Here is a 27,266-nt window from a genome sequence, read left to right as displayed (position 1 = left end):
TTTATTTTATATAATACCTTGTTAGAAGTTTATAATTCCTGCTATGCTATTTATTGTGAAAAAAGGCGAAATGAAATGAATGAATAGACTGATCTTATACAAATCATTGAGTTAGTGGTGATATAGTTGTAGTCGAAACGAAATTTCCGAAAAGAAATTTATGTTGTTTGATTTATTTACTTCGTAACTTCTTATGGGAGAACTTATAAGAAACTGAAGATTTTAGAGAGCTGAAACCACTAATTTTGAGCCATAATGTTGTGATTTTCAGCCTGAGTTCTTTAGAGGAAGGATATGTAAACTGTTCCCACTCAATATATCCCAACGTAACATAACAGAATAATGTAGTTTTTCAAATTTATTGCTTGTGTAATGGATGTGTTTGAGAACATATTTTTCTCGAAATTAACATTTAAATTCTTGTTCAATAATTTTCATTTAAGACGAAGAACAACTTATGATTATTCAAATTTACTAACAGCTTCAGTTCAGAAAACACACCGTATTAAAATTCACTCAATGTTATTTGGTTAAAGGGGAATGAATTATTTATGTTTTTCCACCGCCTTGTAATAGCAGGTCGTTTGTTTTTGTGTGGAAAAATTAAATTTATCCTCAATTTTATTCAGTCTTTTATTTGTAATCATATTATCTACGATTATACAATAACCAATCAACTAATTATATTGAGTAGTAACAAATCAATTTTTACCACTCCATGATTGGTTGTTTTTATTCGACCAATGATACGACAATTTCTCTGAAGGTTACTTTTACCTAAAATTCAACTCACATAAAAACATCTGTAGACCTACTTCGAAATACTTTACAGTTAGATCTTAGAAGCAAGCTTAGTTGGTGAAGCGCTGATGCATTTAGCGTGATGTAGACTTTTTTTCTGAGAGCTAGTCTTAGAAATATATAGATGGAGATGTCTGAAGTGAAGCAAGAGAGCAATTCAAGGATGATATCTCGTCCGAATAAACGGAATAGTCAACAAAAAAAGTTTTATTCTAAATATTCGACTCGTTTATCACAAAATCCTAGCAACAAAGGTACACATGGCCGTAGAGGACCTGGTTTATATCGATCAACAGTGAATGAATCATCATTAGAACAAACTAATATGTCACTAAATCTACTCCATAAACGTTTATTTAAATTTAAACCGTCATTAACTCCTGGACTTGGTACAAGAAGAGTTATTTCTACAAACCCAAGTAAGGTTTTATATAAAGTTTTCATTTTAAGTGTTATAGTACGAGATTTCTTTATACAGTATAGTATTCATTTACCATATAATAAATATATTCTCTATAAAGCTTTTACATTAGAATATATGATATTATGCTCACAGCAAAGTAAGGTTTAATAGGCCTTTAAATGCGATAATTTTGAGTTAATATAATCGTTTACAATGTTCCTAAACGTTGTTATATATATAACTTGTTGGGGTAAATAATTATATAGAGTTGTGATGTAAGTAGTTAAAATTTATTTTCATTAAATACTGGTATATTTTATTGTTTACAGTACTTTGTTTGTTTGTATTTCGTCCTGAAATGCTATTTTGGTCAAATGCTCAATCAGTTATTGATTACCCGTATACATATTTGTTTCGTTCCACTTTTTTGTTGGACAATAAATTCTGCATATTAATAAAGAAGTAGTTGGATACTGTTGGTAGTCTTCTGTGAGTGTAAGAGTTGAATATGTTAAAAATATGAGTAGTACCGTGGGATAAAACTTAAGACTATATAAGGCTTTAGCGTGCTCTACATTATCTGTTTGAAAGTAGGTTTAGTTGATTGTCATTTTACAGTGACGCTAATAGCCACTTTTATAAATCAGTGTAATGACCTTTTATTGATCTAATGAATTAATAGAAGTTTTCGATATTTATATTGATGACCAGTTTAAATAGCGATAGACTTTTACAGAAGAAAGCATTCTCTAGTCCTACATTCAAAGGAATCTTCTGTAAAATAAACTGAGTTGAAAGTGTAATATTTCACACTGATAAGCATTTCTTTTTAAATTTTGATTAGCATGGTTTTTTATCAAGTTTTCCAAACACAAAAATATTCCCGTAACATTTTGAAGCTACTCTAATATATCATAAAAGTATTTTTCGAAATAACACTGTAGTACTGTTAAACTCAGTCTTTAGGGACCTGTAATCTCATTTTCAATTATCAAACTGATGTATCTAATAAAGTTTCCTTTATGAATATGTTATGTTTACTATGTTTCTTGAGTTTAAACTTACTATTAGCGCTCAGTTGTTTATCACATTTTAGATGTACTTTAGTGAAAAGAAGAAATATAGTGTTTAATATACAGATTTTTTAGGTTTCGATCTGCATAGGTTTATGATATTTAATTTGTACTTTTTGGGAAAATTATGAAGCTGTATTATTTGATGTACCTGACATAAGTTTAGTATAAGTGGGTGAGATTTACATGAAGTAGAAGGGTTAGTTTGGACAGAAGTCAAGTGAGGGTGGTATAGACACATAAAAGCAATACCCCAGTTTATTAAGCAATTAGACCATGTGAGGGCACAGGTTTAGATGAGAATGGAAAACTCAACATTGGGCTTAGAATGACACAGTTTTAAGTAAAATCTTGTGGTACTGATCTGTTCACGTATTGTATTATCATGCAAACTCGACAAACAATTATTCCAGTCACATGTATTCTTGGTCCTCTCATATTTCCTTTCGTTATCTTTGGTTTTTTGATTATTCTTTTTCTTCCTTGTTGTCAGTCAGTAGTAAAATAACCTAAACTAATGCATTATTAATTTACTCAATGTATTGGTACACTAGTTAAGCATTTATTAAACTGACCGGTGTTTTGCGCCTATCATCATATATAGTTAGAGTGAACTTACTTTATTCCTAAACTTCATTAATAAATATTTCATACCCTACTGCATTCATTTATTATCGTAAAAGAGTCCTTAAGATTTAGGTAACTAGATAGATTACATGATATGGCTTATCTTTATTCAAGTCTTGATAGTTTTTTGTATGCCACACTTATTTGTTCGTTACCCTTTCATATCGTTTTATTTGGTAGTGCCTTGTTTGAGCTCAATAGTTTAAATGCAAAGCTTTGACTGTTGTTTTGGATAACATCAGTTTCTACTTCAAACAAACAGTCTTACTTAGAAAGAGTAACACTGACACTCTCTGGAGTAATACGCTCTCATTTGATCTTACTCTAACCATTTGTGTGTTGTTGACTTTTAATTACTTTGATGTTTCCTTGTAAAATGATAATACATTTTATTCTGCTTATACATTAGTATACGTAAAGTGAATTTAGGTTTTAAATTTTATGCTACTATGTATATATCATTATCTTTTAAATCAACAGTGTAAATAATTACTGTTCATGGAGTTACTATTAAGTTCATAGTTTAGTTTGAAATTTCTCACATCGTGAAATAGACATAGATTTTCATCGTGAACAAACGTCAATCAGACAAAAGTAAAATCTGAAAACCTTAACTGAAGTAACTTTAAAAAACTGACAAAATTTTTAAATAGTGAAGTATTTCCACGACGCAAGACTAAAATTTATCTTGTGAAGATCTGTTTCGGGCTATGTTTATTCATAATGCTCACACATTTATTATACAAAATTTATGGGAAAGGTTATAGCCAGTAATTTAACTTGTCCTTACTCTGTTTAATAAATGTACAAAGAGTTAAGAAATAAGACCTGTAAAATTCCAGAAACTTAGGTATTATGACTCCTTACTTTTTAATTGTATGTTAATTACACTTTTTTTCAGGGCAAGATACAAATCTTAAATTCAGTATGGAGCCTCGATTAGGTGATGAAGCATTCACTGAATGGATTAATGCTGTACGTCGTATGGCTCGTATAGGAGATGGTTTACCATCAGCTATTCGTTCACGTGTATGGTCAACTCTTGCAGATAGACAATTGGCTAAGCAACATGTCGATTGGGATCACGAGACTAAAATGGCTTTCAATGAACCATCTAATCAAGATGATGATAGATTAGGTGAACAAATTGTAAAAGATCTACATCGTACTGGATGTGAACAATTCGGATCAGATTCAGATCGTGCATCGTTGAAACGTGTTCTTCTTGCTTATGCTCGATGGAATAAACGAGTGGGTTACTGTCAAGGTTTTAATGTAATAGCTGCTGGTGTGCTAGATGTTACTGGTAGAGATGAAAAAAAAGCATTCAAAGTAAGTGCGAAATCATATGCTTTAAAAATAATCAGATGTTAACTTGTACAAAACATCTCATGTGTAAACTCCCTTTATTATGTTTGATGATCTTGATCAACTATCTGAGAAAATTAACACTCATTCTCTTACATTATTAACACTATAGCTATATAATTATGGTCAAATAGACTTTATTTATCAACTTTTAAAGTATTTGACTGATTTTAGAGCTCCTATCTCTGTACAAGAGGTTATCTAAACAAATCTTGATGCAGAAGCGTATTGAAAGATTATGCGACTACAATAATAGCAGAATAAATAGAAATATTACACGTTAATTGTTATTTTTATGTATAAACCATTTATATGTAAAATTTCAAGGGTCATATTGCCAAATTATCTTTATCTATAGATTAAAATTATAAATATTAATCGATTGTGTTTCTAAAAATGACATGTTCATTCTTGTCCAGTTTATTTTGGTATCTCATTTATCAAAATACTCTTCACATTGTTTTCCATATTTGTTTCTCAGAACAGAAACGGGTTTTTAAACCGTCTTATTTTTCCAACTAGAATACCTGAATTACGTTTGCTTTCAATTGAAATTTAGTTACCATAGACTGTTTGTTATTCGAAGTTTTCTTTCGTAATGAAGTCATTAAATGAGAAAATTAAGTCTATCTGTCCTAATATGTCCTGATATTTTTGCAAATTATCAGCATATAATTGTAGTATGAAGTTAGTTTTGTCGTAATTCTATTGACGCAAAATTGAATCAGTCATATGAATACTCAAGTTTGATCCTTATTATTTTTTATATTCAGCTAAATTGAAGTATACCCTTTTAAAAGTTAGACTTGAAAAGCAAAGTTCCTGTTGACATAAATGATATCAACCTTAAATTATGCATTATTTTTAAATACTATTTTATTAAATGTTATCATGTAGCATACTGTAAAATGAAGATCACTTGCATTGTTGATGATTGATAAATAAATCGTTAATAGATTCTCTCCTTACTTTTCATATTTCACTCATCATTTTAATTTTAAATAACTTAACTGATGTAAGTAATAGGACACCAAAGACATTAATTTGCATAAAAAAGGCTATTCAGGGAAGAAAATGTCTTTTTTAACTAATGTTAATTTTTTTGAGGGGAAAACGGTACTTTTATGTATATAACTGTCACAATCGGTTAAGTAAACTTTTTTCTGTATGACCAGACATTGTTTGAAACCACTCGAGAATCGTTTCATCTCAGTTTGAGACTTTTCACCATTATCCGCTCACCAAATGACACAAAGTTGAATCCAGAAATTTTAGATAACTAAGCTCAAATTGAATTAGAAAAACAGCTCAGTTATAATAACTTTTTATACTTTTCTAATTTGTTTTCAAACTGTTATTATTTTGATTTCCCAATTGTATTTTTTCCCGTTTGAATCATAATTCTTTTGTTTGTTATATTAATACTTTTGATCTTGTTGTGTATTCTTTTACTTATACTGATAGAACATGTGAAACATTGATCTGATTAAACATTTGCACCTAAATCTTATATTGTTTAGGACTAATTCACCATGTAACTTTTCTACCCTTACATTTTTATTGTCTACAGTTTCTTTGCTCAAATGAGAAAACATTACAATAATATATATTTTTTGTTATAGATCATGGTCTATCTAATTGATTATGTTTTACCGGAATCATATTTTGCACAAAATTTACAAGCATTATCGGTAGATATTGCTGTTTTCCGACAACTTTTACAAAGTAGAATACCCGAATTAGCGAATCATTTAGATCATTTACAATTCAAAGCTGGTTAGTTCGCTCTTTTTCAAATTTTTTTGTTTTATATTATTAGGTCAATATGTATCAGTCGTTCGATGTTGTATTTCATGGCGGACACATTAATAAATATTTTATTACCAGTATGTGGGTTTTGAAGATTTTTAAATATTATTAAGATCATGAACCAAACTGTGTTGAACAACTAGTGAAAACCTGGCAGTATTAGGGAATTTTTTCTTCCTAGTATTGGACTCCTCGTCAGTACTCATCCTCAATCCAAACGTCGGGGATTAAGCCCGGAACCTCTGGTCTTGCACACGAACTCTTAACATTTGGACCATTGAGGCGAGATTCAGTGGTGTACAAGTCTAAATTCAGTAATATTGATTTGTCAAACTACTATCTTCCGTTGTCTTTAGTGAGTATTTTCTTGAAATGGCAGAACTCCACTTCTCATGGCTTCTTGCCTGAATGCTGGAGATTTTCTCTCTAAGCTGTTCACTGTTGAGCACATGATGCTCATCTGTACTGAGGCTGCCGAGGTTGTTCGGTGTTACCGAGAAGCAGTGAAGAAAATTAAGACGATGAAAATCAACAGTTGAGATGATACTGTCAAAAGTAGTGCATAGTTCAAAAGAGCTAGATAAGATGGAAGAATAAAAAGCAAGGCATAATGATTGGCTCAACATTTATTGGGAGATATGGACCGAATATGTCTACTCAGCTGACGCCGATTTTAATCCAAGTCAATGAAAGTTTTCCATATTGAATCCTGCTAATTTGGAGTAACTGAACTAAATAGTTTTCGATAGTGTAATAAGAAAACGAAGATTATCAGAACTATATGATATATTAGCGCAATACATTTCGAACAATCTGATCACACATATACTTGTTAAGAACATTTACATATAAAAATAAAAGGTCAACTAGACTAGAAATGGAGGGTAAGAGGCGACAAGGGTAATAAAGAAATAATGTGAAAATTTGAAACTTCCTGGATTCCTCTGCTAGCCACTATCCATCTTTGCTTATAATGCTTGTGAATTAAGGCTATATCGAGGCAATACGCACAGTATGCACATACGCCATTAAGAAACTGATCAATTGCACGCCTAAACATCAATAGGAAGATACAACCAAACAATACCAAGTGAGTTACCAGCGTAGGTTTAAGATGTGAACAAACTATTTTTGAATACACAAAGGGTGGTTTAATTTTCGTATGGCTAAGGCTGTAATAAACTTTAGTATACGCCCTTTTACACTTTTGTACAGCACCACAAAAGCCGAGTTTAGATAATCTTATGGCCTGTTTCAATTATGTGTTTGGCAATGGAGGACGATGGATGTTTATCCTTCACTCTTATTGGGTCATTTGATTTTATTTGTTTCTGCAACTATTTAGATGCATGTTCACACACGCTAATTTGGAGATCACGATTACTCCTCCCTATGTATGTGTGACTACACACACATTTAAATTGGTAAACACAGTGGGATGTGACGCAATCATTTTCATGTCTCTCAGGAATTTCATTAGGCATAAACCTTGTTCCTTCTTTGATAATGACTTTTGCTACATAACACGTCTTGTTAGTGACTGATTTAAGCCTTCGTTTCAATAAAAAGGCTATTTGAACCACCACTTAATGATAAGGTGATGTAGACAAGCTTTTTTTTCTGCCAAGGCTACAGTAGGTCTCACTGTACCATGAACTTTCCATCTGTTTATGAATTTAAGGGGTTAGCCATTTCCCATCAACGTGTTGTTTAATAGCCTAACATCTTCATCAATAGCATCGTTTGTACAAATACGGTCAAGCATGTTAAATAGACACCTTATCAAACCCCATTTGTATTGCACAGGTTAGTAACTATAATAACTAAGGTATTAGCATGTCCACGTTGGTTTTCTAAAAATTGATCGTTTGATTTAACCATCTTCTCGTTTACTTAGGAGTATATCTAGTAAGGGAAGCTGGTGGTTCTTCTCCTCTACTCATGAAAGATCGATGTGGTCTTAAAGAGTGTTAAGTTTATTCAATAAACAGTTCATATCCTCCTTTCTTTCACAGACAATTGAGATGTCGTCCACATATCTCTTATAAAGTGACATGTTTTCGACTAGGCCTTCAGCTAGATTTTCAACATGTGCTATGAACACATCTGCTAATAATGGTCCTAACAGACTAACCATAGCAACCCCATCGATTTGGCGAAAGTATTCATTTTTAAAAGTGAACTGGATTTTTTCAGTACATAATAGTAGTAAATCTTCAAAAATTTTTTAAAGGGACAGGTAATTTAAAGTTGTATAAATATATGTAGTCACATATTATATCAATAGTCTTTTTCAAAGGTACATTTGTGAATAAGGAATTCACGTTGAGTGAACACATTGTCTTTCCCTTGATATTAAAATTACCTAAATGATCGACCAATTCAAAAGAATCCTTCAGAGAATACTTACATAAACTTCTTCGGATAGGATCATTTGATTTTACACCGACTGATAGAATATTGTACAACATGATGTGTTTCCAATGTGTAGCTTTTGTAATTAACGAAACAGACTAACTTATCACCAATATTAATATCAATGAGAGGAGAATTCAAATATTTGCACATAACCCCATACCCACTGAACAATCTCGTGTCAGACCACCTAGCAAGCAAGTGAAGAAGAGCATTAGAGCTGACAAGCAGAAATACATGGGAGAACGATGGTGGAAAGAGCTTCAAGAGAAGGGAATATGAATTAACTATATGGTACAACGAAGAAACTAGGAGGGAAATATAGTAAATCATAGAGACCAGTCAAGGACAAAGAAGGAAAGACAATCACCGAGATTCGAGAACAGAGGAAAAGATGGGTAGAATACTTCGAGGAACTACTGAATAGACCAGCCCCATTGAATCCACCGGATATCGGAGTAAAACCTACAAACCTTCCTATAGATGTCACTCCATCAACGATTGAAGAAATCAGGATGTCCATCAGACGAATCAAGAATGGGAAAGCAGCAGGACCTGACAATACACCAGCTGAATCACTGAAGTCAGAAATTGAAGTAAGTGCAAGCATGCTTCACCTTCTATTCAAGAAGATTTGGGAGGAGGAACAAGTGCCGATGGACTGGAAAGAAGGACACCTCATCATGATACCAAAGAAAGGTGATCTGAGCAAATGTTTGAACTAAAGAAGCATCAAACTGCTGTTAGTATTAGGAAAAGTCTTCAGGAGAGTTTTGTTGAACCGGATGAAAGACGCAGTAGACGCTCGACTTCGAGACCAACAGGCTGGATTCCGTAAGGATCGGTTGTGCACAGACAAAATTGCGACACTACGGATCATCATGGAACAATCAGTTGAGTGGAACTCGTCAATATACATCAATTTAATTGACTATGGAAAGGCGTTTGATAGTGTGGATAGGAAAACATTATGGAAATTTCTTCCACACTATATAGTTCTTGAGAAGATTGTCAACATTATCCGGAACTCATACGAGGGACTACAGTGCAAAGTCGTGCATGTAGGACAGCTGAAAGATGCATTCCAAGTAAGGACTAGAGCCAGACAAGGCTGTCTACTCTCCCCCTTCCTATTTCTTCTGGTGATTGACTGGATTATGAAGATCTCGACATCTGAGGGGAAGCACGGAATACAATGGACATTTCAGGATCAATTAGATGATTTGAACTTCGCAGATGACCTATCCCTCCTATCTCATACACACGAACAAATAAAGACGAAGACAAAAATGTAGCAGCAACCTCTGCATCAATAGGCCTCAACATACACGAAGGAACAAGCAAGATCCTCAAATACAGCACGGCTAACACTAACCCAATCACATTTGATGGAGAAATTCTGGAAGAGGTGGAAACATTCACGTACCTGGGAAGCATCATCGATGAACAAGGAGGATCTAATGTAGATGTAAAGGCGAGGATTTGCAAAGCAAGGGCCGCATTCCCACAGTTAGAGAACATATGTCTTGCGCTAATACATCATATAGTTCTGATAATCTTCTTTTTCTTACTACACTATCAAGATTTGTCAGAGGGACTAATTGCTTTAAATAATTTTTGTCTCTTGACTAAGTTTAGGCCAATCATGGACTGATGTTATGTTCTCTTATCACCAATCATATCCTTATTTCATTCTGATTCTACCCTAGTACCGTCGTGCTGTAGGGTTTAGTGTTCCACTATTTGATATACTGTGTATTATTATCAACTTTTAACCTTGGCATTTATGGTTCGAGAGTATACTATATATGAACAATTTTTCACATCCATAAAGTTAAAAGAAAAGAACACACACGCGCATTGCTACATAGGTAGTGCAAGGCGGCAAAGCTGAGATTTAGTCATTTCATATGACTTACTGTTAAGAGTGGAATAAAAGCGCTTGGTCGATCCTGAAGACAAATATCGAGTGGTCGCTGACTAGAAGTTAGCAGTCCGGGAATCGACATCTAAATAATTTACTTTCATTTAGCTGTATATTGCCAGCAACCACGATGCCTCCGATTGGTTTTTTTTTAACTTGTACAACGGAAGGTTGTAAACTTTTCATAAACGCGCCTTAATGGGTTGTGCGATTAATAAATATAATGATTTGTTAATATAAACAAAGACAGATAACTTGTTGAAATAACTAGAGAGCAGAGACAGGTAGCCCAGATGTTCAAGCAGGCTTACCATCATTTAAATGACGACAGCCGTTTGTCTTGTTCTTTGTTTAAAAAAATCATATATATATATATATATTCATTTAGATCTAGTCTGTTATTTAGATATTTCTTTTGTTTTTCAAGCTCCGAATTAGTGTTAACGCAATTAAGTTTAGGCTTTTATTTCGTCTATATTTACTTACTGTTATCAGTGGTAAGTTGTACGAATCCACATGCTTAGCTTTCCTCTGATACTTATAAATAGTTGCATTTATAAGCAAAAACATTTTTTCTGATTATTATTTATTCTCCACTTGTTAGAAAGAATCCTTTAGAATTTTATAATAATCAGACCAATCTTCTCTAAATAACCTGAAAACACTCAACTGTCTAGTGTTATATAAATACTTACATAGTTTTCTCTATTTATTAATTAGTTCACTCCCACCTTCTACGTAGAGAATAAATTGTTTTGAAGTTGTTTGTCGACTGGCTTGAAATTATTGAACCAATTAAATTCATCGAACCATTGAAACATCCGACTGACGAGTCCAGAATGAGGCGGAACTTATGTCCTGGACTCCACAGCTAACCACTGTCCACCTTTGCTTACATTTCAAATAGTTTATCTTCTCTTCCAATTATGTCTATATGGCTATGTATGTTTACAGACTAGTAGTTATTCATATGTGTATTTTATTATCCATTTATGATAGCTTTGGAAATAGACTGTCAGCTGACTGGAAGAGAACTATCTACATATAAACAAGATATTTTATCGGGAAAAAATCATGGCGCTTATGAACCTCCATTAATGAATGTTTATATCATTCAATGGTTTCTTACTTTATTTGCTACTTGTTTGGCATCTGATGCAGTTCTGCGTGTTTGGGATAGCATATTACTAGAAGGTTCTGAGGTGATCTTACGAACAGCTATAGTCATCATGGATTTCTTGAAAAGGTATTGCAATATATATGTTATATTGTAAAATCGATTATATGATTATAACAATAATTATGTGTGACAAATGTAGTCAAATTGCTGCTATAGTGTTATATAAGAGAGACTAGATATTTAAGAAGTTGTGGAACATTATATACCCTTTTCTATTGGTTAAAAAATAAAAAAGACAGAATTCATTGCCCAAAAGAAAATACAAAGTGGATTTGTTTTGTAGGCATCTAATTTTAATCGAATTACTATTCTCAGCAGTCATAAAGTTTTCGCTTTTGAATAAATCTTAAACTAATAGTGATTGACTTCAAAATCATTTGTTTTTTTCAATCTAAGCAACCATCTACAAGTCTTATTATCATAAATAGACCATAATATCTAAATTACCATGAGTATAGATGGTTATTATCATGTTTAGTACAATAAAATACTTACTTGGGTTTTGAGATATTGTTCTTCATCACGGTCAACTTGGTTGTTAACCGAATTGCTCACTATCACTTCACTATTTCAGTGAAAAACCTTGACCTAATAAATACGATTCAGGGTGAAGTGAATGAAAATCGATAATATTTGAGAATAATCTTACTACAAGAAGAATTGGCTGAAATCTTGTGATTTTCGGGAAATTTTATTGCAGAATAGCATGAAACAACTAGAAGGCTCATGGAATTACCGTATACAGTTTATCGCTCACGTTAGTTATTACTTAGATCATAATAAAAATATAAGTAGTAATCGTTCGATTCCCGCAGCATTTCATATCAATTAACAATTAACTTTACATTTTTGATTTCTTACTTTTGAATTACCCTTATTTCAGATGACGTGGTAAGGTTTGTTCAAATAAACTTTCTTTAGGTAAATTGTATGTAGGTGGGTTTTAATAGTACTACTATTGAGTGACAGTTTACTGAACTATATTATGTAACTCTGTCTTATATAGATTCTCTTCAAAATTTATCTTGCAATATTACCTAACTCAGTTTTATGATTTTTATCAGTATGGGGGGTTTAATGGGATTGTTGAAGGGTTTACATATCTAATTTCAATGAAATCCCGATAGTGTACAGCGATCTGTTTCCGTCTCTGTATTCTTAAGGTTACGCGTCCTCTGCAAGGTCTGAAGGCCTTGAATGTCGATTGTTTGTGAGGTCAAGGGTATATAACACTGAAGAGTCTCATACAAAGACGAAATAACTATGCAATGCTTCCTGGTTTTTAGTGGTTGTCTAATTTTAGTTCGGTCGTAATCTTGATTCTATTCATAATGAATATTACCTGTTGGTTTTCCGAAACATTCTCAATTCTATTTTGAATTAACCTCTAAATACAAATAATATTTTTGAACGTTTGTTTTTGTTACCATGTTCGTTTAATAGTTATTGTAAGAAAAAAAAAGTACATACATAAGCGATTAAATAATTACGAGAATGAAATCGTTGAAAAGAGATTTCTTCTATGGATCAAATTTTTGTTACGATAGCTCAATTAGTATTTTTCATTAATAGAAAATAATTTAATCTTCAGTTGAATATTGAACACAATACAAGATCTAATGTTTTTTCTGTAATATTGTTTTTCATTATTAACAGTCGTTTGTTAAAGTTAAAATCAGCTGATCAATTTTACGCTACAATGAGTAATTTAATGTCACAATTTTCAGAAGGTCGAATAGTTAGCAGTCAAGAATTATTATTTGAAATCTATGAACTAGCACCATTCCCTTATCCTGGATTAAAAGAATTACGTGAAAAATTTATGTATAATATTGCTCCGCTAGTTTTAACAAAACATTTGACTATGAATTCACTTCATAATAATACTAATGATGATCAAAGTCTTTCAAATAATAATGGAAAGAAAATGGGCAAATTTAATTTATTGAAATATTTTCCTTCAAATTTCAAAACATCTAAATCTTTACAGTCGGATAATGATTATAAAGGTTTAACAAAGTTGAAAAATGAAAAGTAAGTCTATTATTATTATCATTATTATTGAGGTATTTATTTCGACTTTCATAGTGTTCACAATTATAATTGGTTCTTTCATTTGGATAAAGGTATAATATTATGTAATCAGAGAGTATCGGTGGAAAATAAAATGCACTTGAATAAAGTTGCCTGTTCTTTCAATAGAAAGCAATCATGAAATTTTTATCAAATTGATAACGTGATACTTATCTTATTACTCATATTACCAGAGTACTATACTTTTGTTGGATTTTAAAAAGTTTTTGAACTATTTATTCGAATCGATGAGTTCTCTCATCAGATTGATCAATATTAGGTATCTACCGAAAATATATACATATTTAATTATCTAAGACCATATACCTAGTATGCCGTTTCTGTAGGTTTCAGTATGCATTAGTTATAAGTTACTTACTTACTTACGCCTGTTACCCCTCGTGGAGGAGCATAGGCCGCTCACCAGCATTCTCCATCCAACTCTGTCCTGGGCAATCCTTTCCAGTTCTTCCTAGTTGTTATTCATCCTTTTCATATCTGCTTCTATTTCCCGGCGTAATGTGTTCTTTGGCCTTCCTCTTTTTCGCTTCCCTTCAGGATTTCAAGTTAGGAATTGCCTCCTGATGCAGTTTGGTGATTTCCTTAATGTATATCCTATTCACTTCCAACGTCTTTTCATAATTCCCTCTTCAGCTGGAAGATGGTTTGTCCTCTCCCATAAAACGCTGTTGCTGATAGTATCCGGTCAGTGAATGTTGAGTATTTTGAGTAGACAACTGTTTATAAATACTTGTATCTTCTTGACAATGGATGTAGTAGTTCTCCACGTTTTTAGTTATAAGTGCTTGTGATCGATTTTAAAGACTTCGTTGACTGGTCCTCACTAGAATAGTGAGCTAATTGAAAAGTAATGACTATATTACATGTATATTCATCTCAATCTTGTTGTTGTGAGTGACTAGAAAAGGGATCCGTGGTATGGGTTTTATAATATTTGGGACTCGTCTGTTGAGTGTAACTTCTTTCCAGTTCGTTTACTTTCAGGAACATCTTAAAAAAATCATCCATAAATTTCAACAGTATTCACTAGAATCATACTACTAGTAATTATGCAAATTTACCTAAAAATGCGCTATGTATATAAATCACCAAATTCCTGGTAATGTTTATACAGGCGCAATATTGAAGTTGGGGAAAGTTTACGTGAGGAGAAAACAATGTACAATAATTGAATGCAGTAAATATTAAGAATAGATAGGATAGGACTATTGAAATATAATCATGTTTTTTATTAGTAATATATTAAAATATTTCACTAGCGATTATTATTTTTCAAGCACATTTACTTTGTCGATTTACTGTTGAATAATAAAGAGAAATGTTTAACCGTTTGAACTATATCTTTTTGTTGTACATCATTTAAAAGATAATTTTATTTGCATCAATTTCATAATTTGCTTACAAAATGAACTCATTAGTTAGTTTGATTTAGAATATCATTCAATCTTATTTTGATTAAAATATATTTAGTTAGTTTAACGACATTTATTTGCTGTTATTTAGTATCAGAATCTTCTGGAAAAGAAATAAATTATACTACTACTACTACTACTACTCTAGTAAACGAGAACAACGATAGGGACAACTAAATGTATTTGAAACTGAAATTACAGAATCTCTTAGTAAAATCTGAGAGTCATTTAATAAATACTTTATTTGCAAAATATCCATCAGTTGTCTGAGACTTGATTTTTCTTTGCTTTTATACTAATCACTCTGTTCTCGTTCTCTTTTATTCGATCTTGTTAAACTTCTGCAACCAGGCATTTCACTTTCGATTGGTGATACATACTATCTATATCTGTTGACATCAGTAGCACTCACCCCACTACTTCTACTACTACTTTCATAACACTCAATTCACCTATTCCGTTTTTGTCAGACTTCAGTCATATAAATATCACTTTAAAAAGAATTCTGGTTTGTTAATAAGCTGAAGAGTTTTATTCACTATAATAACTATTGTATGAAATATTTTTCTTTCAAATAAAATTTCACGTTAAAATTTAGTAGAAAAGAACATATCAATCATAGAACAGTTTTCTGAAAGTTGAATGAAAATGCAATCTAAGCATGTTATGCAGTCCTTGAATTAATTGTTAACTTAATGTCATTATAGTACATTTTACTTCATTATTAGATTACATATATTGAACTCCAGGTCCTATGTAGAAGCATATATATATAAGTAGTGCTTCTCTTATGAGATTTAAACAATCGTATTTTAAAATGCAAAACTCATATGAATTACTTAATATTATCATATTATTTCACTCGTCAGTCTAAAAGGAAACATTATGGAACAAAGAGATTTGCGACTACATTCATACTGATGTTATTTGTCAATATACTGTAAATTAAATTGTTTTGTCTTAGGAGTTTTGCTTAGGTCGTGGTTGATACTTTTTAAAACTATGAGTTAACAGTAATGCGTTGAACATTGCTTCATCAACTATTCACTGTTCTCTAGTTCCCAGTGGTTTCTTAATTGATGTCCGTTTATACAGTGAAACGATTTCATTTTCTTACTTGTTTAACTACAAACTGTTATATCAAAATAACATTTGATTATATTTTTCTTATCCATAAATTTATAAAAAATAAATAATATATTTCAGATGTAATTCGTAGCTTGTAAATTAACGATGATGTTCGAGTATTCTTATTACTGACCAGTAATGTTATTAATGATCTTGATCGATGTAGAAATGAACTAAAAAATGAATAAACATTAGATTTTGTAGGTATAACTAGTTAATATTGGCGTTGTTATGAATTTTGTTTCTTTTACCTCTCTCTTTCTGCTTCTCTATATTGTTTCATTTTGTTTTCAACACAGTATTCTTATCTTCATTCAGTTGTTAAGGTCTACTATTATTTAGTTTTACGTTTTATCAATAAAAGCCGTAAAATGACTTGTCTAGTGTTATGGTTTGCTATACTTATGCGGACAGAACTAAGGAGTATGTAGCAGGAACTGGAAGTAGAATGCTTACAAGCAGAAGATTGAAATAAGAAAAGCAACAACAGGATTTGAAGAATGAGAAAGTATGTTAAGGAAAATTGAAGGAAGATGTGCAAATGGTGTATTTAATGTATGATTTTCATATTTTACAAAGCTACTGTGATTTTGCATAATACAATACATTGATTTTCCCCATCAAGTCTTCGTTCATTACAGTGCAATTCAATGTCATCGTTATTTTCTTCTTGTAATTAACCTCGTTCATCATCATCAATATGAAGAATATCGTAAAGGATTTCCTACTTTATCAGCAAATCACATGATTACTGTTTATGTGCTTCATTTTTATGAACAGATCAATCTGATTAAACTGATAAACATGAAGTAAACTGATATAAGTTTGTATCATTTTTCTTTAATAAATTCATTTATGATTGCACAAATAAATTCAATCAGCTTTTTTGTGTTATCAAAATTGGTAATACATTCATTTGAATTTTGATTTAAATAACCATGCAACAATTTATTTAATGGTTAAACTATCATACCATGGGTGTGTGCGTGTGATACATGAAAATTCCCAGTTCTGAAATGTCTTGTTTATGTCTCTTAAAAAGAGTTATAACAACACATAGTTGATGAGGAAACGTTTTGCTATAGTCTTTCCATAAACGCTTTTTTAAAAATAATCATTGTGACTAGTTATGATCGGTTCTTTTTATGTTTTATTTTTGTATAGATATTTGAATGAAACTACTAGATCTCCCAAAACCATCAAAGATGAATATAGTAAGTCTACTGTAAATTTTATGATTAGTATAACGTTTATGAAGTCGATCGTTTAGGCAGTATGTGGGTTGTATAATGTCAATGTTCCTGTTTAACTATACGAATGCCACATTATAATTCATAGTATTAAGATAACTCAAAGTATTCTCAGTTAATTGTCAACCTGAACTTTCGGTTCAATAATATAATCATTAAAATAAGCTGTTTGTTCTGATATAGTGTGAAAGAGATGCATGACAGGGTGTTATAAATGTGAGGGAAGTAAAGCGGAATAAGAATTACTTGAGCTTTTCGGTTATTTTATACCATATTCTACTCAACTAACATACTATTTAATGTTGAGAAAAAAGATATTCTAATAAACAATACATTTAGCCAATATGCTAGAATTATCATTATGAACCAACTTTATTTTGTTCTGACTTATTTTTATTGAAAGCAATGTTATTTTGTTAAATGTCTTTTTAACTTCATTTCTTAAATAATGCATTCCATCTTCTTTTCATTTAAACTGAAGTTATTCAAAATTTGTTTTAGTATGGTATTATTGCTGAATATTTAATATTTCAAATCGTCCCTACATGAAGATATATGGGAATATATACATGGATTCAGAGAATTCACTTCAGTCTATTCTTCCTTATTATGATTGATGTCACTTTATTTTGACTTATTTACTACTCATCTTGTTAATTTCGTCTTATCGTGCTAATGTGATATAGTAACCCGGACTAACGCGCATTTGCGTCAGACTTTGAGTTGATTGTGTTTAATCCATCCATGTGACATTTTCTGGATAACAATTAGTATATATAGAAACTAAGGAGAGTTGGTTTTGAATGTCGTATTAGTTCATCATATATACAAGATGGTTTAGATTCCTATATTTGGTGTTTTCAAGATGATAAGATTGAGACTCTAAGTACCATTGTCCGGAATTGTTCATAGCAATTGAAATTAACTTTAATGTATGATCACACCGAAACGACAGTCATTTATGTCGTTCATTAACCAGTTACCTAGCATTGCTCTATTGCATTAGTGATAGTTATCTTTTACTGGACAATAGTAAATTTCGTTTGTGTTTCCTTTTGAGAGGTGTTGAGATAATAAACAAGGAAACTGTCGTCACCAAAATATAAAGTTATGCCTTTTTATTAATTTAATATTACATTCATTGATTTCTTAATTATATTTTTGTTTTTAATATTTCGACACGATATACAGTTAAAGAAAAACAAAGCAGTCACTGTGTACAAAACACGGATAAAAGACGTTTGTCGACTACGGAATTAGATGAAGAAGAATGCATGGGAGATAATTATCAAGAAATTAGTTTGACTATGGATGTGGATTCTGAAATAGGAACGTTTTCTCGAAAACAAACTCAAAATTACGATAAAGTAAATGGCCAAACTAGTAATACTCATTCTAAAGAAGCACACAACAAATCAATGAAGCGATTTTCCAATGATCAAATTAAGAGAACTGTCAAATGTTTTTCAGTATTTTGGCCTGACAAACCAAATAATATTAACTCAAGATTTTCTAATCAATCATATGTTACTGAAAGTAGTTCAGTGAAGTCATTACGATATTCTGTTGACGATACTCTTCTTAGAAACGTATTTCGTCTGAGGAGTATACAAAATAGTCCACTGAAAGACGGTAGAGTAAAAGCAAATTCAGATATTAGTCAAGTAAGTAGTCTACTGTTTAAAAATATAGACCTTCTTGTAGTTGCTGAATAATTAAACGTGTTTAGCTGGTTGCTAATCTGTCCTCTCATTGTTTGTAAACAAAGACAATCAATAATTTATCCACAACCATTAACACTCAAAAAAATATATTTGGATTTTTAACACTCACACACACACGCTTGTTTTCCTGGTGTGCTTGCTATCTGTACGCTTGTGGATTTTACCGAGCTTCATCAATAAACTATCTCTATAACTGGTGTTCAGGCTTTTGAATAATCTCGAGTAAACCAGTAATTACACTAGGAGATTTAGCCTACAGTAAATAATCAGTTAGCGGGATATTATTTATTTATTGGAGTCAGATATAGAGGAATTAATCCTCTACAAATACATTGTCTTCACGTATTGTGGTATTCTTGAATTTTAATTTTACGTGAAATTTAATTCAGGAAAAGAGCCGTATTGAAGCATCAAACTTTTGACATTTTGATAATAAATAATTAACAATATAAGATTTAAATAGGTAAATGTATTTTTATTTATGAAAAGGCAAGATGATCTACGGTGGAATAACGGTTATGTATTTGTAATGTATACTGTTTTTTTCTCGCTTAGTGTAATAAAATAAACATTTGGTTTGTAAAATATATTCCTATAATGCTACGTTAAAGTACTTTATTAATATTAAACAGACGACTAGTTTGAAGTATATGACATCAAAAGCTACAATAAAAAAATATTTTCCAGATATGTTTTATAATGCACTTCACTTTAAGATTTCGAGAATCGCTATTTCTATTCTTAAACGTTTCAATAAAGGTAGGTCTGTTTGCTTACTGATTTTTACGCATTAATCTGTCTGACGAAGTTTTGCTCTGTCTACAATATCTAAATAACGGCGCTGTTGAGTTAAGCGTCTAATAAGACTTTAGGATTTCTGTAGACTTTAAATTTGATAATTTTTGTAATTTATTTTACACCTGTCATGCATGTAATCTTCCTTGAAGGGCGGTGTCCAAAATCTGGTACTGATACACAACATGCTATGCGCTAACCCCCCAACTGACTACTTGGGGGAGAACTCAAAAGTGAGCGAGAAAGTATATTAAGCTACCGAATAAAATGCACAAATACTCATTCATATATATACAACTCTACTCCTTAGGAAATTAATCATTTTCTAAGCTAATGAAATTCATTTGTCCTTCAGGTCACTTCTGGTTGCCACCGTCTGGTTTTCTTATTTAGCTACTTCTGATTTTATTACATTATTATGATTGATGACCACTGACATGTGGTTACTTGAAGATTAGTATTAGTCCCACTGTGTTAGTGATGTTTTTGAACTGTGGGACAGAAACATAATGTGTCATTAGTATTTGTCAGCAAGTTTCATCTACTTTGATATTTATCTTTAAGATATTGCTGCTGAAGATGGAATATATACATTAGTCTCAGACATTTTTATCAGTGAGAAATTTGAAAATTAGCTTTCCTGCTCAATTCAGTGTAGTGACACGTTCGAGAAAACTTCAGGATAGTCGGTCAATTTACTAGCTGGCTGCAAATCCATGTCATATCGTGTAGTATACCCAAGTTACGATTCCTCGGAGATCATAATTTATTGGGTATAGACTGAGTTTCTTTATTATAGAGCATGTTTATTCACTGTCGAACTTTGCATCAATTACTTCATACGTAATCACCTTCCTGAAATCCATATTTATCTTCTTTCTTTCCGCACCATTTATCCTACAAATTTGTTGACATGTATCATATATTTTTATTGGGTTCTATGTTATTTTGTGTCTCTAACTTATTCACTAATAAAACTATATTAATCAGTCAATTAGTTTCACCGATTTACGTACACAAGAACCTATAAATGTTTACATGAAGTACCTGACTGTGTGTGTATGATTCCATATTTATTTGATAATCCAACATATACTACTCTTAGCTGGAACAGTTGACCAGTCACTGTTAGATAAACGAAAATTCATGGAACACCGTGGTAATTAACCTAATATAAACAATATTCTGACGTAAAACATCGTAAATTGATAGGAAACGTTCTATACGAAATTTACCTACTTGTAAGTAGTATAGTCTAAAAACACAAGAAAATGACGGAGGTTTGTGATGCATGTCTGTCGACATAGGTAGTATGTAACACCAACTAGAAGATGAATACCTGTCAAAGGAAAGTTAAGAAGATTGAACTGAAGAAAACAGAAGGGGAAACATGTGGGATTGAGAACTGAAAGAGTCATGGAGGATGTAAAGGACAACCGATGGAAGATTTGCAAACAAAGTATATATTTGGTTTTCACACTTTACAAAAGAACTCTGAAATTTCGCATTAAGTTATAAATTTGTCTTTCCCACTTTACCTTTTTTCTAACTACGAGTCTAAAAGGATTTGCTTTTTCAACTGTTCCCTAGTTAGTCGATAAAATTACGTTAGACGAAAAGTTGTTAATCATTTTTAATCATATTTTTGTTTTAAAAGTTCCTCGTGCCATCTCGACAAAATTGATGTTTTACAATCGACTTGTTGAACATCGTTTGAAATGTTGATGAAAGATGATATGTGTGTACGTAACATGAAACTTTGAAAACCATTCTTATCTTAATTAGTGAATTTTTTGACAACCCAGAAAACTCTCAGTGATAATCATCATGACATTTTATTCAAGGAAATTTTAAACATATCTGTTCTAACTTTATTGGTTTTGTAAGAATGTGAAGGTGAATATCAGTCTTTTTCGGGGAATGTGCTGATGTGTAAATAGTGATGTAAGCACCATAAACGTTGAACTAGATGGTAGCCATCTACGTTCAGAAGTAACCTATTGACCCATGAAACAGGGGATACTGTATATGAACACCAATTAGGACATTAACAATGAGGTGCAGACACATACAGCTGATGAGTCCCAAATACGATGAATCGCGCATCCTAGATTTCACTCTTGGCGATAGTCCATTTACTTTAGGTGAATACTTTAGTTTAAAATTTGGAAATACTTAGTTTTGATCGTAATCTAAGTAAGACGTTCATCTCTCTTACTTTCACCGATAAATAGTAACAGTAATAAGTTTTTAATCGAATTTCTCAATGTTTAGTATGTTTGCCTTTAGGTATCCATTATGTATCTTTGGTTGAATTTAGGAAGCCCTGGTGAGAATGTCGCTGGTATTGTCTGTAATGCCGTCACTTACTTCGTTGTTTGACAATATGTCTTGTTCTGATTATCTCAACGTTTATGTGACTATTTTTGGCTGAAATCCATATCGTATTTCGCATTTGATGTTAGTTGGCAATGCACTCTACAAGTCTTAAATACGTCGATTTGTCAGATTATGGCTGTATTTTTTCTGTCCGCCTTGTAACGCATAGATAAAATCAACATTAGGCATAGACTGGTTTTTGCGTTACTAAAAGGTTTCAACCAGTGGTGATGAATAACCGACTTTCCCTCTTTTCACATAATTTTGTTGATTTGATTGCGGTCTGTGAGATATTCATAATTTATCTTCTTTCTAGATTGTGAGCATTAACGTTATTTTATGTGGTTACATTTTGGTCTCATTCATTCTTTTCGATAATGCTCATATTTTGACTGCTTTGATCTGTTTCCTATAAATTTCCTCTTTCTATGCTGATGCGAATTGTGGCAAGTGAGAATCTTTTCGAATTAGTCCAGGTCCTTGTTGTTTATAACCAGACAACATAAAATTTCTTATCTAACCCTCCATTGTTCAGTGGATTTTCATTTTCCGGAGACTTGATGAATTCAAACTAAAACGAAAAGTACAACCTGAGTTTCACGGACAGTCAGCTCTAAAATATCAAAGTTATTTCACTCTGTCCTCTGCGAAAATGATATTATTCTGTTTTTAGACGAATTTATATGTTATCACAGTAATTTATAATCTAGCAGAAGTACCTTCGTAGATAGCTATTTGTTGGGAACTATATCTCATTTGTTGAACATTCACGTTTTGTATTAAATTCTTTCTTAATTCTTTTTTTATTCATTATAATATTACATTCCTTTTAGATTGGTCCAGGAGCAGTTAGTGATGCCCCAGATTTGACCCCTATGCATAAAACATCTTCAGCTGATCAGGCTCGTATGACAAGAAATCTTAACCAATTAGAATCTCATTATAAAAAACAACAAACACGTCAACGTTCAACTATTATTGTTCTACCGACGAATATTTTAAAATCAGTTTATTATCAAACAAATATGATTGAGGTACTCCCACAAAGAAAATATACGCCAACTGTAAGTATTTTTGTTTTAAGAGTTCTATAATCAAAATGTTACAAGTTACTACTTTTACAATTTTATTAATAGTAAGAAAAGAGGGAATTCATTGTTTTACTACTAATGTATAACTAGTATTATTTACGATCGTGTTTTACTTATTAGATATATTTTACTTGTGTTCGGATAGAGAGAAGTGGAGAGACGAAAATATACCACTATACTGTATTATCTTCTATTGAATTGTAGAAACGGGTAAATAATGCCATCAATAGAAATTATCAGCTAATTAAGTGTTTGGTGTCTTAAGATTGGATTCAGTATGGGACTACGGTAATCAGTAATTGCAGAATGAATCGAAAAAAACATGGGAGTCCGGGAATTGTGATATTTAAGCAGATAAACTAAAATAGTATAACTATTAGAATACTTCTCAATCATTAAGTTCTCTGATTGTAATACTTGCAAGGGGATACAAAATATATACTTTTTACGTTTGTATTACATCTCAAGTGACATTCTGTAGACAAAATTCAATGATAACTGGTTGAAATTTACTATAATTTAACTGCAAAAATGTATTCCCATAGTTAAAAGTATAATATACTGAATTAGCAGTATGTAAAATCTAACTCTATTTATATTATATGGTTGAAAGCCATAGACCCGAGCTTTATTTTAGTTGAGACTGATAGGAAAGACATATTTTCATTCTTGTAGAACTGATACTCCCTGTAGGATTCGAACCAGAATCACTAAGTGCCTCATTTATAAGCATTAGCTCTCAACTATTTAAGCTATCAATTAACCTATTGCAGAATTAGATAATGTTCACTAACCTGTTTCTTAATAATTATTTATATTTTTTTAATTTATAAGTCTCTACAATCCTATTTCTTGGGACATGAACATGAATAAGTGGGTAGCTTTATTTGCTTATTTGTAACTTGATGTATGCTTAGTTTATTTCTCACTAAAACACATACAAAGCAAAAGATTCATTTAGTCTAATACTTTAGTTTCGTCATAATCTCCAAAGTATTTCTTATTTTGTATGTTCATTTTAACTTTAGAAATCATTGTCATTTAGATTATCGAATGCAAATAATCACTGTCCAGTCAAGTCAATAAGTTTTGATTCTTATGATACTTTAGAAAATTGCTGTGAGAATAATCTCAGTGAAATTGATGACAAGAACAATTACAATAATTCTTCTTTAGATATTCTGAATAAAGAAATTAATGATACGTTAAATGATAGTCCTACAATAAGTATACATCAGAAGTTAATTGGTGCTGTAAAATCGTGGCAAGAAAACGCTGACTGGTCTGTTACTATTGATGAAAATGATGATCTTTATAAGAAAGTCTTTCTCGATGAATTGAATCGTAAAGAATTATCAATTAAACGATCTAACAATACGAAACTTAAATTATGTGAATTAGCAAGGTTCAATAGTTTAGAAATCCGTTTACCAATGAAAGTAAGTATATGAATTGAACCAATAAAAGTTTCGCTTTCATAAGAGATACTAAATTGTTATTATTTGTCGATAAATATAGTCGAATTATTACAAATTCTTGAATTGAGATAGCTCATCTTAGTTAAAAAATGAGGTTCTTATTTCGATCCTTTTTAAATGAACCAATATATTAAACTCCAGTGGTAAAGATACGTCCAGTTTAAGCTACATTTACAGTATTTCTTTCAAGACCGATTTTCACAACACAAAACTCTTGGATACACAATGCTCATCTTAGTCACAATTGTTTGTTTCTGGCATATATATACAGTATGCGGCTAACATCATCAGAACTCAAGTTAGCTGATATGAGACAGTAATGCGGTGATATCGCTTTCATTCATTCAAAAAACTGTCACGTATGGTATTACTGTTGTTTGGTTTAGCTCTAACTTTTGTCGAATGGTTTGTGTGGTTATAATTCACAAGGTATATTTTATAAAATATACGTTATTAATAGTCGCTAGCCTAATTGACTAGTAGTATTTTGCAGTTAGATCACCTTACTTCTTTTCAATATTTTGACTACAGTTTTAATCGGTAGATTCAATTATATTTGGCAAAGGGAAATGAAATGATTTTAAAACAAATTTTAGGGTAGAAGTAGTAGAAAAAATTAGTGTAGAAGAAAAAATTGAGGTACAAAGTGATTTCGCATTCAGGTTCTAAAAGAAGATGACGGTCTTATTGGATTTCTGTGACAACGAGGTCTTTCTATTTTTAATTGGTCATTGTTTTGTTTAACAAATTGAAGCATCACGTGCTTCAAATTTTACTGAGATTCCAGAATATTCCCAAATAGTGAACTATTCATGGAATTAGTCTTGTCATTGCTTTGGTAAACAAGCTTATATTTTTTGCAGATGATTAGGTTTCCATAAATGCTACTCACAGTGGTGATGATTATAGCTTTATCTAATATTTGATGTAAGCCAAAGGCAAAATGAAAGACCTACGCTACATTCTTTAGTATAATAAACTGTAATCTATATAGTAGGTTCACTAACTGGGCACATAACTTGTCATAATTTTAAACCTTAGTTTTCAATTTCTTGAATCGTTACTTTTATAGTAGGTTCATTGTGCTATGAGTGTGTTATGATTTCATCACACTCGGTTTAATCATAACGTTATTCACTGGACTATACGAAGTTAGGGAGTATACCATATCTGATGTGATTATTATTTGTTATTTTTGTAATTCTCCGTAGTGATGGTATTATTTCACTGAAAAACGATTGATTGAAATACTTCTAAATTGTTATTCGACTAAGTGGTTGATGGTTCATATTGGTAACTGGTGAAGATTTTCAAATGACTAATATTAATCGTGAATAATTATCCTTGTATGGTTTATATATTTTAGTACAGTTGGAAACAATACAAGTTAAATCTTCCCTTTTTACTTCACTTTATCATACTTTTTAAGTATTCGTACTCTGATGGAACATTGAACGGTCATACTGCATCGAACAATCCTACTGATCATATCGATTATGATGTAAATTCTACAAATTCTTCAACATATAAAAATATTTATGATAGCAATATAATTTATTCCAAAAAAACTATTAATGAATTAATCCTAATGAATATGATTAAACAATATAATCAATTAAAAGAGGACAACAATATGTATAATTCAAAAGAGTCAAAAATTACACCTACACAATCATCAGTTGTAGTGTCTCATGAAGCAATTTCTCTGAATGACGCAGATACTTCATCATGTTATACGTCAGTTTCAAGAAATGTACCGAAAAAGTTACCTTGGCAAGAAGCAGCATATTCCTTTGCTCATAATTGTCGTTTAAACAAATTAATCACTTCCAAACAGACATGTGAATTATTTCCTGTAAAAACATCGCTTACGCAATCTCGAAGAGAGTTTGGAGCTAAATTTGGTATTTATTAGGATACAAATTTCAAGAACTGGTCGACTTTCTCAGGTTTTGACTATTATTGCTAAGAGTTCAATGCTTACTTCTTATAACTCGGTGATTATAAGTTCATAACATTTATTATATAGTATAACTGTGTCTTGTAATTACCTCTTCATGATCTTATGCTAATAATATCTTCAGAAGTTATTCACATTCATCCATTTTTGGAGGATTGATGATAAGCATTTTATTTTCCTAATATTATTTTTCCGTTATCGGTAATAACGTTTGTGTACTATGCTGATGTCTGCAGAAAATAATCTAGTCTATCATTTTTTTTCTTCGTTTTGTTTTCAACAGCTTATTTTGTGATTGTTAAACTTATTATGTATTACTGATCAGAACAATAAAATTTCATGATTTGTTCCCATG

At 31.4% G+C, this 27,266-nt stretch overlaps 1 protein-coding gene across 1 annotated transcript; it reads left to right on the top strand.

Annotated features, from left to right (window-relative positions):
- Nucleotides 1–844: 844 nt before the first annotated feature.
- On the top strand, nucleotides 845–26,866 carry Smp_042770 (hypothetical protein; the record flags this gene model as incomplete). Its single annotated transcript, XM_018796841.1, has 10 exons — nucleotides 845–1,220; nucleotides 3,806–4,236; nucleotides 5,895–6,048; nucleotides 11,420–11,666; nucleotides 13,257–13,634; nucleotides 17,399–17,448; nucleotides 18,676–19,148; nucleotides 23,216–23,446; nucleotides 24,502–24,912; nucleotides 26,381–26,866. Exons 1-10 carry the CDS (start codon nucleotides 926–928, stop codon nucleotides 26,864–26,866), a joined length of 3,156 nt encoding a protein of 1,051 aa, XP_018651942.1. The 5' UTR covers nucleotides 845–925.
- Between the last annotated feature and the right edge of the window lie 400 nt (nucleotides 26,867–27,266).

The sequence above is a fragment of the Schistosoma mansoni genome, chromosome 4, assembly GCF_000237925.1.
Source record: "Schistosoma mansoni strain Puerto Rico chromosome 4, complete genome".
Classification (NCBI taxonomy): domain Eukaryota; kingdom Metazoa; phylum Platyhelminthes; class Trematoda; order Strigeidida; family Schistosomatidae; genus Schistosoma; species Schistosoma mansoni.
The sequence above is the reverse complement of the archived record's forward strand: the minus strand, read 5'-3'. Positions and strand labels throughout refer to the sequence as shown.